This window comes from Calypte anna, chromosome 5A (genome assembly GCF_003957555.1).
Source record: "Calypte anna isolate BGI_N300 chromosome 5A, bCalAnn1_v1.p, whole genome shotgun sequence".
NCBI lineage: Eukaryota > Metazoa > Chordata > Aves > Apodiformes > Trochilidae > Calypte > Calypte anna.
In genome coordinates, this window is record NC_044251.1 from 27,889,198 (window position 1) to 27,905,590 (window position 16,393).

The 16,393-nt window shown below is 37.8% G+C and overlaps 1 protein-coding gene across 2 annotated transcripts in view; it reads left to right on the forward strand.

Moving 5' to 3' along the window:
* The window catches only part of UNC79 (unc-79 homolog, NALCN channel complex subunit), a 99,599-nt gene that overhangs the window by 39,840 nt on the left and 43,366 nt on the right, over positions 1-16,393 (forward strand). The window contains exons 23-30 of one of the 2 annotated variants that reach the window (XM_030452025.1): positions 720-877; positions 1,221-1,402; positions 2,524-2,725; positions 4,322-4,501; positions 8,300-8,586; positions 11,027-11,209; positions 12,078-12,240; positions 15,086-15,235. In XM_030452025.1, coding sequence (XP_030307885.1) covers positions 720-877; positions 1,221-1,402; positions 2,524-2,725; positions 4,322-4,501; positions 8,300-8,586; positions 11,027-11,209; positions 12,078-12,240; positions 15,086-15,235 — 1,505 coding nt within the window. The remainder of the gene's footprint in view (positions 1-719; positions 878-1,220; positions 1,403-2,523; positions 2,726-4,321; positions 4,502-8,299; positions 8,587-11,026; positions 11,210-12,077; positions 12,241-15,085; positions 15,236-16,393) is intronic. The other variant, XM_008492518.2, reaches the window with a different exon arrangement.

Consider the following 16,393-nt stretch of genomic DNA (forward strand, 5'->3'; position numbering starts at 1 on the left):
CACAGCTGATAGGGCTTCAGCATTAAAACGGAGAGAACAACAGTATTACACCTTATTCTTAAGACATAAAAGAATTTTTTTTTCATTGACTTATATGTGAAAATCTGTGAATTTTAAGATGCTCTTTGGAGAAAGTGACTTTTGCAGTAGGCTCGCTGAACAAACCTCAGCACATGATGTTCTGAAATAGCGTGTTCATCAACACTTAGAGCTGCTCAGAATCACCTTATGAAAGTGATTCTCCTGAGCATCTCCTAAAACTGTCGGGTCTCAGCAGACTGGAAAATCTGTCCCGAATTTAAATACCATTAGATTGTGAGCACCAGACATCTTAGTCATTTGTGGATGAACATGATTCAGGGTGCCAAGGCAGTCCATTTGCCTTTTGCCCCTAAACTGGTAGTGCTGGGACTACTAATTCAGAGCATAGATTGTGTTCCATGGCAGTTATGCCTTGAACTAAGTAAAATCTTGTCAAATCTGAAGTGTCTCAATGTATAGAATATTTGAACTTGGATTTCCAAGAAAAACTGCTGTAGTTTAAAGTTTTGCAAGTAGCTCTGTTCCCCTACAAGCAACTCTGTAGTATTCCCATTAATGCCCAGGATGGCTTATAGGGATTTTTCAAGGAAAGTGCACTCCCACCACAAGTGTAGACATTTGGAGGAAATCAAGGAAGTGTTTTTTATTAGCAGGATTGCTCTTTTTGGTCTTTCCAGCTTATGGGGTGTTGTGAAGTCCGAGTTCTCTCAGCTTTCTTCCCTGGCAGTCCCACTTCTTCTTCATGCACTTTCACTTCCCCATGGAGCTGATATTTTCTGGACAATCATAAACAGCAATTTCAATAGCAAAGACTGGAAGATAAGATTTGAAGCGGGTAAGCCTGAGGAATATACACTATTTGCTCTTTGTTGTTTCACTGAACATACAGAGCTTTCTCTGTTGTAACTGAGACTTATAAGAGATTATTACCTTTTTGCTCTTTTGAGGAGTTTTGGTGACAGTCTGCAATACTATGGCACAATAATACAGCAAAATGGAGACGAACATGAGAAATTTTTGATAAATAAAATAAAAATGACAACACCTGCTAGCTATTTTTTGTTGTTACTTTCTCAGATGTCCATGTTTCTGAGACAGTTATATTAATTGGGACATAAAGAAGCCATTGCCTAAACTCATATGTTTATTTTCTTTATCTGGGGGTATGGCTGCTACAGTGGAGAAGGTGGCTGTGTTGTGCAGATTTTTGGATATTCACTCTGTGACAAAAAACCACCTACTGAAGTACTCTTTGGCTCATGCATTCTGCTGTTTCCTGACTGCTGTGGAAGATGTCAACCCAGCAGTAGCTACAAGAGCTGGGCTATTACTTGACACTATAAAGAGGCCAGCCTTACAGGTAGGTTCATTATTTGGGTTCATTATTCAAAACAGGAATCTGAGTTTTCACCCAAAGATCATAGACGTTCAGACACACTGTCAAGCCTGACCTAGCATGAGCTTAGAATCACAGAATCATTTAGTTTAGAAAAGTACTTTAAGATCCCTAAGTCCTTCCATAAAAGTTTTGGTGACCACAAAGGATTGGTGTTGCATTTGAACTGCAATTGCAATACAAAACTGCACGTTTTTTATTATTTATTATTTTATAATTTATTGACATTTTTCAATTTAAAAAATAAATAAGTTTTTAATTTTCATGACGTGGTCTTGATCTTTTCAGGAGTTCTATAAGCATGTCTTTTTAAACATGTGAGAGACCCTGTCAGACACAATTCTCAAAATTAAGCAGATATGAAAGTGGATCAAAGCCTATGTGTACAAACAAGATTAACAAACCCTAAAATTTCTCACAGTACACATTTCAGTTCTAGTTCTCTGGAGAATAGAATGAATATGTATTTTAAAAAGTTCATTGTTACTATGAAAAGCTGTTAATAATTGCTAGGTCTGTTCCATATAGTGCCTTTTCAAAATGTTTTCTGGAAAACACGAATTCACTGAGTTCATCAAGATCATGACCTGCATATTGCACATAAGAATTTTTGGCAGTACACTCAAAATTCTAGTGTAAATAATATACAGAAGCATTTTGAGGCAAAATGCTTTTAATACACTTTGCCAGATAATCTTTCTTCCTGTCTTTGGGCTTAGTAGTTAATTTTTTTAACTTTTTTTTTAATTAAAGGTTTGGTTCAGTTGCCTAAATATAAGCTTTTTCTCATGCAGGGAGGTGTGAAGAGAATACTTTAATATTGTGTACCAAATGTGCATGGGGACAGAACTTTGCCTATACCTTTATATTCCTCAAAATTTTAGCAAATGCTACATTCTAAATATGATGTTAGTTTCTCTTTACCTTACTTTTCCATTGATACCAGTAGTATTAATTATGATTTAAAGAACTCAATAGAAAAAGGAGCTAAGCCTTCTTTTACTAAATAGTTATAAAAAAAAAATGCTTGACGTTTGCACATCTAAGTTCTTTGTTGTTCTATTGTTCTATTTTTTTCTTTATAGGGTCTCTGCCTCTGCCTTGACTTCCAGTTTGACACAGTTGTCAAGGACAGGCCCACAATTCTTAGTAAGCTTTTGCTACTTCATTTTCTAAAATCAGATATTCCAGCTTTGAGCTGGGAGTTCTTTGTGAATCGCTTTGAGACCCTCTCTCTGGAAGCACAGCTTCATCTGGACTGCAACAAAGAATTCCCTTTTCCAACAAGTAAGCAGAGCCCAAATTACCTTTTATCTGATCACCTTTTTTCAGCTTCTGGAATTTGCACTGCCTGCAAGGGCCTGAGGATGATATAGATCTTGCCTGTATTAATTCTCTGAAATTAAGTAATCTTTCAGCCAAAGACAGTAATTCAAAGTGAGTGGGTTTTGATCATTTGAATACAGATGAGGGTGAATTCTCTTGTGCCTTTGGACATCATGATTTCCTCTCACTCAGGTGTGATTGCCAGCTTTTGGTGAAATGCAGTCTGATTCTATGATCAGCTCCAACCTGCTTTAATCCTCTTGTTCTTTTGTAGATGTTCTTATGCTATCAACATTTCTCTTCTCAAAGCCCTGTGTCATGCCTGACCCTGTTGGGGTCTGTGCAAAGACAGCCATGGAGCTGTATGACTCAAAATACAAGCAAATGCACGGAACACAGCACATGGATTCTTAGAGCCATTGCTCAGCTAACTGTTCCTGCAGTGAGAAGTGTTTGTAAATGTTTGCCCTGTTCATACTTGGTTTCCTGATGCCATACCAGGTCTCCTTCCCCTCACTACTGGGGGAGGGATAAAAGAGTAATTTGTGCACGATTGATTAACGTGCTGAGTAATTGCAAACTTTCTAGCCCTAGTGGTGGCCCATGAGGCACATGGATTTCCACCTGATTTGCTTTAAGGAGGTGGGGACAGCTGTTTGGATAGCATACGCTCCCTCAGCAGCCTAGTGCCTCCTCCTACACTTGCATAGAGCCCAGTGCCTTAAAAAGCCCTGGTGCTGCTGCATCCATAGAGGAGATGAGAATACTGCAAACGTGTTTTCTTTGCAAAGTGTGAGTAGCTTGTGCCAAAGCTGGGAACTGCTGCTGTGACCTCAGGAGGGAATCTCAGCACCTCTGGATTCAAATGTAGGGTCATATCTTTAAATGCTATTTAAAATTGTTTAAAAGTGGCTTAAAATTAAAACTATGCAAACTATATTTTTTAAGTTTCTTTTGAACTTTTATTTTTCTCTGTTTTTTCTAAGACAGAAGTGGCACAAAGGATGAGCTCACTGGCTTTTGTCACTTAGTTAAACTCAAAGAGTTTGAACGCACTATGGACATTAGTATAGAGAAGTATTGGTGATCCCATTAAGACAGGCAGTGATACTGCTGGCAACACCACTGTAAATGCATAATCACAGTCACTCGTGGATTTCTGGAGGCGCTGTTGAGATCCAGGTGTAGGCAGGACAGGAGGCTGGTGAGGCAAAACTAGAGGCCACATAGGTGTATGAGTGCACTAAGGTAATGAGTACTTCATATTCCCTTAATCTGAAATTCAGGTTTTGCTTTTAAAAGCCTGTTTTTGTCTAATCTCTAAAAAAAGGAAGAAGCGACCGCATAACTTCTAAAACCATTTAGGCCATTTGGGGTTTTATGGCTTTTGGAATGCGAGCATGCAAATGAGTACCTGGCAGATGGACCCCTTGAGCCCATGTGAAGCTCTCTTGACTTGAGTGGGACCTGGGGCCCAGTTGCATTTGGCACTTGGCAGCATTAGGGCCTCACTATGCTGTGGAATGAATCCTAACTTGGTCAATTGCATTTGCAAAGCTATCACTGCTGTCCGGACAAATGTCGCCAACCTCAGTGATGCAGCAATGTGGAAGATCAAGAGGGCTCGTTTCGCACGTAATCGTCAGAAGAGTGTGCGCTCCCTGAGGGACAGTGTGAAGGGACCAGTGGAGTCAAAGAGAGCGCTCTCCCTCCCAGAAACCTTAACCAACAAAACTCGTTGAGTATCTATTTATATTTTTGTGACACGCCTGTATCTTTTCCACTAGGATGGTGTCCTGTTGCTGGGTACACATCGGAATTGTCATGATTTATCCAACTGGGATAGCGAATTTAGGGTTCTGACTGATTTGGGCATGATTCAGGTAGTGACAAGTTAGTGAGGTTGAAAAAGAACATGGATGAGTATTTTGTCTATTCTATGATTGTTTAAAATGCCGGAACAAAATGCTCCAACACTAGGTTGCTGATAGATTTTTATTTGTGGCTAATACACAGTAGTTTTGTCTAAAATAGATACATGAATTTTACTAAAAAATTCCTCTGTTACTAATTTATTTATTTATTTTCATTATCAATCAGCATATGCTAGACATCTTAAAAAGAACTGCTTGTGTCTCGAGTTTTGGATATCTTCAGAATTCCTTTGTTAAGAAAACAATGTCCATGTAAAACATCTTTCCTGCCAGCTTGTATAGGAGGACCTGGATGCTGGAAAAACATAGTCCTGTATGGAGCACTGTACAGATATCTTCCCAAGGAGAAATAAAGCTTACCCATTCTCATCTAGAGATTTTTACAAGCGCATATTAATCTTTATATTAGAATTAGACACCTCACATTGCTCCTCCCCATATAGTAGGAACAGGTAAAATGTTCAAATCTGAGTGATGGTGATCTGTTAAGATAAAAGGTAATATCTTTCCTCCAAAATGAACACCATGTTTTGGGACTCAGGTAATCCTTCTTGACCATTTTCTGGTCCTACATAGGGGCTCCTGTGTGGTGATTCTTGTACACGTAAAACCAAAGAATGGAGAAAACTAGAGTTATAGAACATGGTGCAGAAAATCTGTAGGGCATGTTTCAAATGGTTGCATTCACTGCCTGACAACAGTGCATGAGTAGGTGTACATAAATATGCTAGCACTGAATATATGCTGTGGTATAAGATGTCAGTACTGTTTTTTTTAAACAGAGTTGCTCTTGTTTTTTTGTGTGGCTTTTTCTGTTGGTGTGTTGTTGTTTTATATTCTTTTTTTTTTTTTTTTTTTTTTTTTTTTTTTTTTTTTTTTTAAAAGCTGTGAGCTTGACCAGGCACGAGCAGTCTGCTCCAGCACTTGGAGGAACACCAGAGCAAACACCAGGTGGGTTTGACAAGGGACATGTTTTTATGGAACAGGAAAAGGAAAAGGCAGGCACTAGAGCTAGCTTTCTTGTGGACTCATAAGATAAACATACACAATATGTAAGCTGTCTAAAACACAGTGATTCGCATCTCAGTATGGTTCCAAAAGGTGTAAATTGAAGTTTTGCTCTTGATCTGTACTGAAAACTGCACCCCAGTTGTAAATAGTACCTTGAGGCTGGGAAGAGGTTATTCAGAGGCAGTCAGCTGTGCTGTCAGTGCCTCAGTCTCCTGTGTTTCATTCCCCACAGGAACAAGTAAATTGTTAGTAGGCTGGCTCCATGGGCCACCTATGTTCATTCTGATATTTGATCAGAGTTAGCATACAGAACATTTTTGATTGTTGGTACTGCAAATTACACTTGTCTTCTCTGTGTGTTTGTAGACAGCTTAAGCACCTTATTTTATATTTACTGACATTTTGTAAAGATGTCACCATTCTGTCAGGCATTTATAGAATAGCTGGCTCAGCAGGATCCAAGCAATCCCTGGATAATTGTGACTACTGACAGTTCTTGCTCTGTATATACCTTGTATGTAGGCTCACACAGACACAGACACACGCACACTGCTGTGTGTACATGGTTTGAGGGGTAAGAGCCACCAAAGCCACTGCAAAGACAGGGCTGCCTTGGTGTTGCATTCTGAGCTTGAATCTGAACAGCTTGATTTGGCATGGGATACCCTAGATCATGTGTTAATGAAGTGAAAGTTCATTTCAACAGAGGAAGGTTTTCTGGTCTCTGGATGTCTATTGCCTACATGGGATCTTAGTTCTTTTGTAGTTTTAAATGGGCATTCTGCATTGCTGGGTCATTGCATTAGAAGGAAAATCAGGAGATGACAGGCATTCCCTAGACTTGAACCTTAGTAGAGCCATGACCAACTTCTCAGAGTGAAGTGCTGTTCACTGTGTCCTGCTGTATAGTTTTCAGTGAGGGTGAAGTATGATGAATGAGATTTTATTGCTTCAGAATATGTCATACTATTTCTAGGAATTAAAATGTCAGGAAAAGTCCTGGGAACTCTTTGTTAACTGGTGCTAGTATAACCAGATCATAGCAAAACTGAGCACTTTATCACTGACCTGATGCTGAAAATTATGTTTTTCAGCAACTGGAAGCAAAATAGGTTTTGTTGTGGTTTTTTTTTTCAGATTAATTACTCATTTAGTTCTCTTTGGAGAACCAGGATTTATTTAGAGGCCCACAGTCTTTGACTTATTCCATCTTCTTTCTTTGTTTTATGGAAAATCTCACAACATGTAATAGAGATAAAAGTAAGCAGAGCTGAAGAAAGCAGTCTAATATAATCTTTATGAAACTGGTGACCTTTTGACACAATTTCATGGAAAATTTTAATTTGGGTGTAATATATGAAAATATTATTTCTCCATTGATATCCAAAAAGCTAAAGGTATTTTCTCTCTAAACATATTTTTAATGTGCTTCTGAAAATAGCTGTTGTTCTATTTCTCATTCTAATATTTCAGAATTTTTTGTTTCCCTTTTATATCTGCAAACCTCAGTCCAGCAAAAGTTTGGATAGAGAATTTTCATTTTTAAGGAAGGCTTCTGTAAACAAAAAAATCCCAGTGAAAACTGTATAATAAAAAGTACTAGACAATATGAAATTAATTATTTCTTTTTACCGAAAGAAACTAGAGAGAGACCAGTAAAGGTTTTTTTATTAATAGAAACTGTACTGAAAAATTCCCTCATCAGCTATTGTAGAAATAGCAACCTTCTCCCATGTTCAGCCATACAGCCAATCAATCAATCCCCTTTGCTCACCCACCAACAAAAGGTAAAATGTTCAAAATTATATTTACAGTTACGGAAACTGCAGTTTTGCTGGTGAAGAACATAGCACAGATGCATTTGTACCAGCAAAGGAGACCCTTGTCACTTTAGCATATTACATTGAAAATATGGGTGAATTAGAATACTAAGAATTACTATAGCTACAAATTTATATAAAGCCTGAGACATGTTTCTGTAGCAGGCTAAGTGGATATTAATTCCTGAATAGTAACTCTAACACAGGCGTGCAGGAGCAATTTTAAAGTTATACTTCAACCTTATCTTGCTACGCATGGTAGTGCCTGCATTTTGGCATAAGTTATTTGAGGGAAATATGGACTCAATGCTACATTTTTTGTTTTCTTTTATTTGGTAGAATTTTCTCTATCTCCTACCTTTGCCATTTTGTTCATCCTCCCCTGGCAAAGACTAGTATCAAATAACTTTTGTCAAGGAAAAAGGGAAAACGATGCCAGATGAGAATTTGGTGTGAATGGGGCTTGATTCTTCTTTACATGCATAGACCTGAAAGAATAATAGCACTCAATTTGTCAAAATTGCACTAGGTTGGGAAGGTAAGCAGCTTGGTTAAACATGGGAAATCTAGGAAATAGAATTCAGTGTACACAGTGGGTGTTACTGTGCTGTCGGGCCTGACAGCAGAGGAACACTGCCTTCACAGATACATGCCTATCTCCTGTGACTTCACCATGTGTATTTGGGCAAAAACGTGAACTCCTGAAAAAAAATTCTGGTGTACTCTGTACCCTGCTTATAGTCATATTATGTGTTCTCTTGTGCCAATAGGACAACCCTCTCCGGAGAACGACAATACAATAAAAGACCTGCTGCCAGAGGATGCTGGGATTGATCACCAGACTGTCCACCAGCTCATTACTGTGCTAATGAAGTTCATGGCAAAGGATGAGAGCAGCGCTGAGTCGGACATCAGCAGCGCTAAAGCTTTCAACACAGTCAAGCGCCACCTCTATGTCCTGCTTGGTTATGATCAGCAGGAAGGCTGCTTCATGATTGCACCACAAAAAATGCGTGTTTCCACCTGCTTTAATGCCTTCATTGCTGGAATAGCACAAGTAGGTGAAAGTGTTCAATGCTTTTTGCAGCTATTACTCATTGCCTGTTGAAGTAGTGGTAGCACAGCTTTCTTTGTACCCAAATAATGGTTGTGTATGGCAAACCTGCTAAAACCTTGACACTTCTTCAGTTGATGAAAGAATTTGGAAGTGGCTGCTTGTTCTTTACTGTCAGACTCCTGTAGCCTAATCAAGTGCTTTCTGTAGGTTTTTCTTTGCAGTTCAAAAGTAAATAGTTACATAGACATATGTTTGTTTATAACTTCCTGCTAGTTCTCTAAAATTGCTGCATCACTGGCGTAGAGGTAATGGAGGCAATGGTTTTGTCTAAGTACAGACATGCAAGTATTACTGCTGTATGAAAAATTAGAGACTGCTCCAAACCTCTTTCCCCTCTTTCCCTAAGCTCTGAACCTTACTTTTCTAAAGTAATTGCCTCCATTCCCATTCAGAGGGACCTGGGACACATGTGCTTTTTTGTGTTTCCTGGTGTGAATGGTGTGAATGTACATTGACATTCTACATGTTCCAGGGAACTCATTCTTCCTCTTTCTTAGAGTGCACCAGGCCTTCATGTTCTCTCTTTCCTAGGGTGTGGTGCCACCATGATGAACTTCTGCCTGTATTGCAGAACAAATCCATGCCTTACACCTTCTTTATCTTGTAAGGAAGACTGTAATTTCCTACCTCACAAAGCTCTTCTAACGCTCAATTCTTACTGATAGAACAGTTGGCAGTACTAGGCTGAAAAACATTTCACACTTGCAGAGTATTATTATTGTTTGCAATGAAGCCTCCCACACTTTTTCCTGATTGCAGTCTCTCAGTAAGGATTACTTCAGGGGAGAGAGAGAGATGTGATTTCAAATCTCCCCTGCCACAGCTTTTAAAATGCCTGCTGTATTCTTCAGACATTTCTCAAATCTGTCCTGGCCTCTTCTGTATCTGCAGTTCTTAGCGGAGTTTTCTGATTTGTACACTGGAATCCATGATAATTCAAAGTCAATTTTAATGTAGAGATTTGAATAAATTTCACAGTTATGAAGAAGTCAGGAAGGAGGAGGGCAGTTGCAAATACATCCTGATCTGTTATCTCAGAGCACCGTTGCTGTGTGGTGTTAATCACCTTTCAATTGTACAGTTTTTAAGCTGAAGCATGCAAAGGAGAGCTAGACCTGTTACTGTTGTGTTTTTCTCCATGTAGCAGACATAAAAGCTTTAATTTGGGGAGGATTTTTTTCTCAGCTGTAGGTCTGTGTTGGGAAGCTCCTTTACTGCAAGAGAAATGCTATTTGCAATTCCACGTTGTGTTTACAGAGTGAAAACTCAGTATGGAGCTCTTAAGAGATCTATCTCCCTCACCCTGTTGCTTTCCCCAATCATTCCACAAGGATTGGATTGGGCTCGCTTCGTGGTTCACTGATTTTGATTCCAAGCTTGGTTGGAATGGTCAGTTAAAAAAAATGAAATAAAATTTCTCTTAATATTTTGCAGCATAAAATCTGGGTGTTTGGAGATTCTTGAAGGCATAAAATGCCTTCTTTTCTCCCCAGCAGCAGAAGTGGCCAAGTTTTGCTGTTCACGGTCAATGCTACGTTGCACCGCATGGTGGCAATGTTGTACAAGCATTTGGGAGCGGGGAAGTCAGCAGTGCTGGGCTCTGCTCAGCATCTTACACATAATTTATTCCAGATCTTCCTGTGACAACTTAAAAACTGGGTCTGCTCAACTTAAAGCATGTCTGAATTACAGTAGGTGCTGTGTTAAGGCAGGGCTCTGTCTTCTTTGTATGGATGAGTTTTTTTATTTAGAACAAGGCATTTTTCTTTAGATTTATTCTTAGCTCCTTTAGGGTCTACATGCTTAGACTTTCTGCATGATGTTGTAGACACTCTTACCTTTGCTCTAGTGAAGAGTGAGATTCTTGTATCATTACCTGATTCCAGGAGATGGCTTAGAAGAAAATACAGCAAATGTTGCAATCCTGATGAGAAAAAATGGAAAGAAACTGGCAATACAGTGTTAATACACCCCCCCCCCAAATAATCAAAATACACAGAGACACCCCTCCCAAAACCCACAGTTGCATCCTACCAGTTAAACATGGGACATAACTAATAAGGTTTTGTCTTTCAAAGCATGACTAACATGTGCTTTAACACAAGGTTATCCCAAGATAATAACTTGATAATGTATGTTAAAATTTAAACTGTGCAGGATGAAAGGCTTTCAGAATATATTTTTTCTTTCATTTTACCTATCTAGCTAAAATGAGAACATGGCAAGGTTCCAGAAGATGTCTAACTGATAGTGAGACTTCCTTAAAAGCATCTGTTTCTTTTCACTTAACTAATACCTCAACTATATTATTTACTTCACTTTTCAACATCGGTGGATTTGATTTTGGTAAAGCTAACTCCTGTACTAATATTCTTTTCAGGTGATGGACTATAACATCAGCTTGGGAAAACACCTTCTTCCCTTGGTGGTGCAGGTGTTGAAATATTGCAGCTGTCCCCAGCTCAGGCATTACTTTCAGCAGCCTCCTCGCTGCTCCCTCTGGTCCCTCAAACCTCACATTCGGCAGATGTGGTTAAAGGCTTTGCTTGTCATTCTCTATAAGGTGAGTGGTTGTAAAAAGACACTGTCAACATGAAAATTTAAACTGCAGTTTGAAATTTGTTGCCTAACTGTACTGCAAGTGAAAAGAACTGTAAAGAGAACACTTCATTGATTTTTCTTACTCACTACTTTTAATTTCAATGTCTGAAGTACTTAGGCTTTCATTTGTGCTACTGCTGTCTGTATTGTTTTTCAATTAGATTTTTTTTATTACTTCTGTTCTCTATATTGTTTTTCACATGGTTACCTGAGGAAAAAAAAGAATCAATTTGAAAATAGGAAAATGCTATATAAAGTTCAAGTTAAGAATATTTGAAGTACCTTAAAATAATTTAATTTTTTAAAATGGTGAATTTAAATGGTGGAGCCAGCTTAACAGCTTGCATTCTTTAGTTGAGTGATACTTTTTAGGGAGTGTTATTAAAATTTGATATGTCTATGCACTAAAATGGAGCTGTGAATAGTTTTGATAAGCTTAACAAACTTCTATGCCCTTCTAGGGCATAAAAGTGCAAGTGGAGACAGTAGGAATGAATGATAATGTGCTGACTGAAATGCTGTGTTTGGAGAACAGTTTTGATGAGAGACCCTTTGCATGATTATTAATAGTTGGTTTTGTCAAATAGAAGTCAATAAAACAATATATTAAATGTTATTAATAGGAATTTTTAATTTGAAAAACTGAAAGAATCTGTATACAGAACGGAAAACAGTTGTGCTTGCTTCTTATGATGTGTTTAGAAATGTATGATCAAAGGATGGCAATGGGCATACAGTTGCCAATGTCCTTTTTCTATTTTACTACCTAAAAGTTTATCGAAGGAGAAAAGTTAGCTTTTAATCTAAAGTTTTTCTCTTTCACTGAACAGTACCCCTACAGAGACTCTGAAATCAGCAAGATTGTACTTCACCTAATCCACATCACAGTCAATACCCTCAACGCTCAGTATCACAGCTGCAAGCCCCATGCAACCGCTGGGCCTTTGTATAGTGACAACAGTAACATAAGTCGATACAGTGAAAAGGAAAAAGGTACTTCAAACACTCATGTATGTGGTAGTCATAGATTTAATTCATTAAGTCCTGCAAATGTTGTAGAAATTGGTAAATATGGTCGGAATTTTAGAACATAATACTCAGAATTAAGTCCAAGATATCTGACCAGCTATTGTCATCTATAGGAAAAGAAATTCACAGTTTCTCTGTAGCCTAAGTGTGGTACAGCAGTCTAATAACTCTTGGTGGGATTGTACCTAACACTCAGTAGAGCAATCTCCATGCCTGGAGAGTTCTCATCCTTTTCTGTAACAATGTTAATTGACTATTGAAAAACATCAGGTGTACAACCATCCTGACACTGCATTCTGATTATAATAACACGGCATAGTTGCAAATATTTGATGTTGAAAAGAAAGAAACATGAATTCAGTCTTTAGTTTACTTTTCTTTGTAAAAGGAACTGAAGTTCAGTAGCTTAAATGTAGATGTATGTGGTGTGGAATGTCTAAAGGCAGAAGAGAATGGTTGAACCCCTTGAGACTTCATCCAATTGTTAACTCTATGTGTTTGCTAGCTGTAGCAGAGGTACCATGGTGGTGTAAACTGGTGTAAGGTTATGGCTTGAAATGACATGGTGTCACTGAGAGTTCCTTACAGCTGTGAAGTTTATTGTATAAGTATCTGTGATTAAAGTTTAAAAGGTTCTTTTACTGTAATCTGTAGCTACCTTTCAGATATTTTGCCTTTTTTCTCCTCATTTGCTATTTACATCTACCCTCTCAAACAGTTTTCTTAGTGTGCAGCGAACTTTTACTCCAAAGAAGCCCTCTTTTTATATGTGTCAGTACCTTTTCTTCTTTTGCTGCTTGTTGCTTATCTTAAAATGGGTGTAAATGGTATGCTGGATGTTCTCAGTCACTTGGACATTTTGTACTGCTAGAGGAGGGCTCAGGGGCTTCAAATGGCTGTGGAGTTGCTATGAATTTGTCTTTGGTTTGTGCTGAGTTAGTGACTTAAGTCATAATGACTTAATAATGATGAGGGTAGGAATACATTTATGAAATGCGTTCAGTTTCTGGATTGATTCTGAGACATTTCTAAGACAAAAAGCAGTGCCTAAGTACCCATCTTGCTCTTCACAATAAGTGCCAAGTTAGATTTTTGAAAACTCCCGTGTTCCAATCCCATGTCCAGTATTGGTTCTCTGGGTGGCCTTGTGTATCCCTTCACCATTGTTTCCCTATGTTTAAAGTAAGGGTAATAGTTACTTGCTTTTCAAAGCTGTTGTGGGCGGCCTTGGACTGCTCAGAGGTAAAGGAACATAACCAGACAAATTTTACTCTCTAAATGCTGACTTAAGTATAGGGCTGATTTTACTCCTTTGCTGAAGTGATGCAGAACAAAAAGGATGTAGAAAAGTTTTAATTCATCTGCAAGAAGCATCCAATATCATTCCATGGGGACTTGCAAAGCTGAAGCCTTTCCCACATTTTCTGAGGAGGCTTATTTAATCTCTGGTTAGGTAGTGTGTGTGTGTGGCTGTCTTTGTTAAAGGTGGTGTTTAGAAAATAAAAGATGAAAATTTTCATTGTCAGGCAGCAAGAATCCCTGTGCTGAAGATGGATTCTCCCACTATTGAACCTTTTTCCTAATTTTTCTGCCAACCTTCCTAGTGGGGATCATGGCAAGTCTGTAGAATGTTGTAGACCTGATAATAATAGTGAGAAGAACCATTTTCTGTTGAGGAGAAGTCAGAAACATAGCACGTGACATTGAAGTTGATATAACTTATTAAACCCAGTTCCTGGAGGTAGTCTTATTATCAACTTAAATTTTCTCTGGGTTCTTCATATAAGTTAGATATTTTATCCTGGATGCTTTTAGGTGGAAGTTCTCTAGCTTCACATGTAGTAGAAACGTTTTAGCAACTTCAGAGCTAAAGATAGTAATGTCTGGTTTAATTCTTCAGTTTATTTGTCATTCTGGCTCTTTGGCTTACTTGCCTCTTCACTCTCAGACACCAAATACATTTCTTCACCATATTTATTTTCTTAGTAGAATAAACAAGGCAAACTTTTTTTCTTCTCATGAGTGCTCTGTTTTCTCTATCTTCTCAGTAGTATTCATTGTTTTCTCTGAATCAGTAGATGCGAAAGATACGGATTTTTCCTTTTTTTAAATATGTATTTTTTATAGCCATTTCCTCCAGGTGATGTGTTTGGTGTTGGTTTTTTTTTGTGATTTTTTGGTTTTTTGTGTGTTTATATACAGATTTGGATCTTTCTGCCATTTTCAAACAGCAGGTGTCAAATTAGAGCATAAGGCTTTACTACTTAGATCAACAGTTCATACTCTTAGGTCTTCTTCTATAACTATTATCAGTTTCCAGAGATCATACCTTTTCACTTTTGTATTTTGCTGGTTTATTACTGACCTTGCAGTTCTTGTACTATTTTGATCTGCTTCGATGCATTTCTCACTGAGATCTATAGAACTTATTAACTCAGATCAGTGTTCAGATCAATTGTATTTCTTTCATCTAAAGGATCTGTATTATTATCAGTAGAATAATCAGACACCATTTACCACTTAGCTTTAGAGTGGTAAAAGCTTTGGTATATTTTTGTTGCATTGTAACCCATTTTTTGTTTATCTTTATCCTTTCTGACCTTAATTCAAGATGTAACAAGGATGGCAAGGTTATAAAAGGATGGCAAAGTTATACCTGGGATATAAATATTCTCACAATCTTCAGATGATTCTTGGCTTTTCAAATTGCATTTATTTGAAACTACCTGAGGTTCTGTTACGTAGACAGCTTTTCATTCGAGGCATTGCACTCTCTGAAGAGTAATAAAGTTTTTTCTTTCTCCAGCAGAGGAAGACAGTGTTTTTGATGAATCTGATATTCATGATACACCAACTGGACCTTGCAATAAAGAATCTCAAACTTTCTTTGCAAGACTGAAAAGAATTGGTGGCAGCAAAATGGTGAAATATCAACCAGTTGAGATGAATGCTCAGAGAAGTATGAATTGTTTTGTTGGTAAAAACTCATGCAGAAATAGAATTCCCTACTCTTAGTTTCAAGCTACCACCTTTCTTTGTAGTTTGTTATACTGCCTAATTTGAATACAAGTACTTTGTCTGACTTTTGAGAGCAGGTACTCCTCATTTCTCTCATTTCCTGTTCTCTTACAGGAATCTCAGAGCAGGAACTCCAAAATAGAAATATCTAAAATCACCAGTTGTTTTCTGAGACTTTGAGGTCTTTTGAATGTAAAAATACTTAAGAAGATACGTTGCAATTTTCTTCCACAATTGGCTGAAGATTTCTATGCAAATTATTTTTTTCCAGAAACTGATTTTTTTTATAAGGTGGGACTTAAGGGCAACAAAATTTGTTGCTGCTGCTGCAGATATTATGGTTTTCCATTGGTAAAAATGTCATTTGGTGGTTTCAAAAAATAGGAAGTATTTTGTTTTAAAGTTTAGGTTTCTGAAATTAATACCTGAAAAAAAAAATTGAAGAAATTTCCACCACCACCCACTTGCCTTTTTTCTTTCAGGTGTTTGCATGGAGGAGGGAATGATTCTGAGTAGAACAAATATTGACTTTAACTTTTCTCATTGGTTTTTTGACTGGTGATTCTTATGTGGAGTATTTTGCATTATAGGGTAAATAATGATCAACAATATTTGGCTTTGTTTGAAAATGTGCATTTCATAATAACAACAGTTGTAACCTTTTAAAGTGTTTTCAATGCATGTGTTCACATAGCAAAATACCAATGCAGTGGCAGTACCAGCAAGTATAACTCTGCTCACTTTACTCCTCCCTTGGAGTAGGTATGACTGCGTTGTGATATTTGCTAGGCTTTGCTGGGGTCTAGGTTCACAGGGGGAAAAATTCTCTGAAGACCACTATGATCTCAGGTTTGTGCTGCCACATCCTCACTGCTATTGCCACCCTTGCTTCATGAACTAGAAGCATCCATTTTAATCACCCTTTGTTGCAGTAAATGACATGTAGGTATTCTCTAATATATGCTGATGTCCAAATGATGTCCACAATGCTGTAGTCCAGAAATTACTTTGAAACCTCTTCGGAGTGGTCTGTGTTCCTCATTTCTTCTTTCATCTGTCATGCTTAATGCATCCATCTCACGTATCTGTACAAATTACT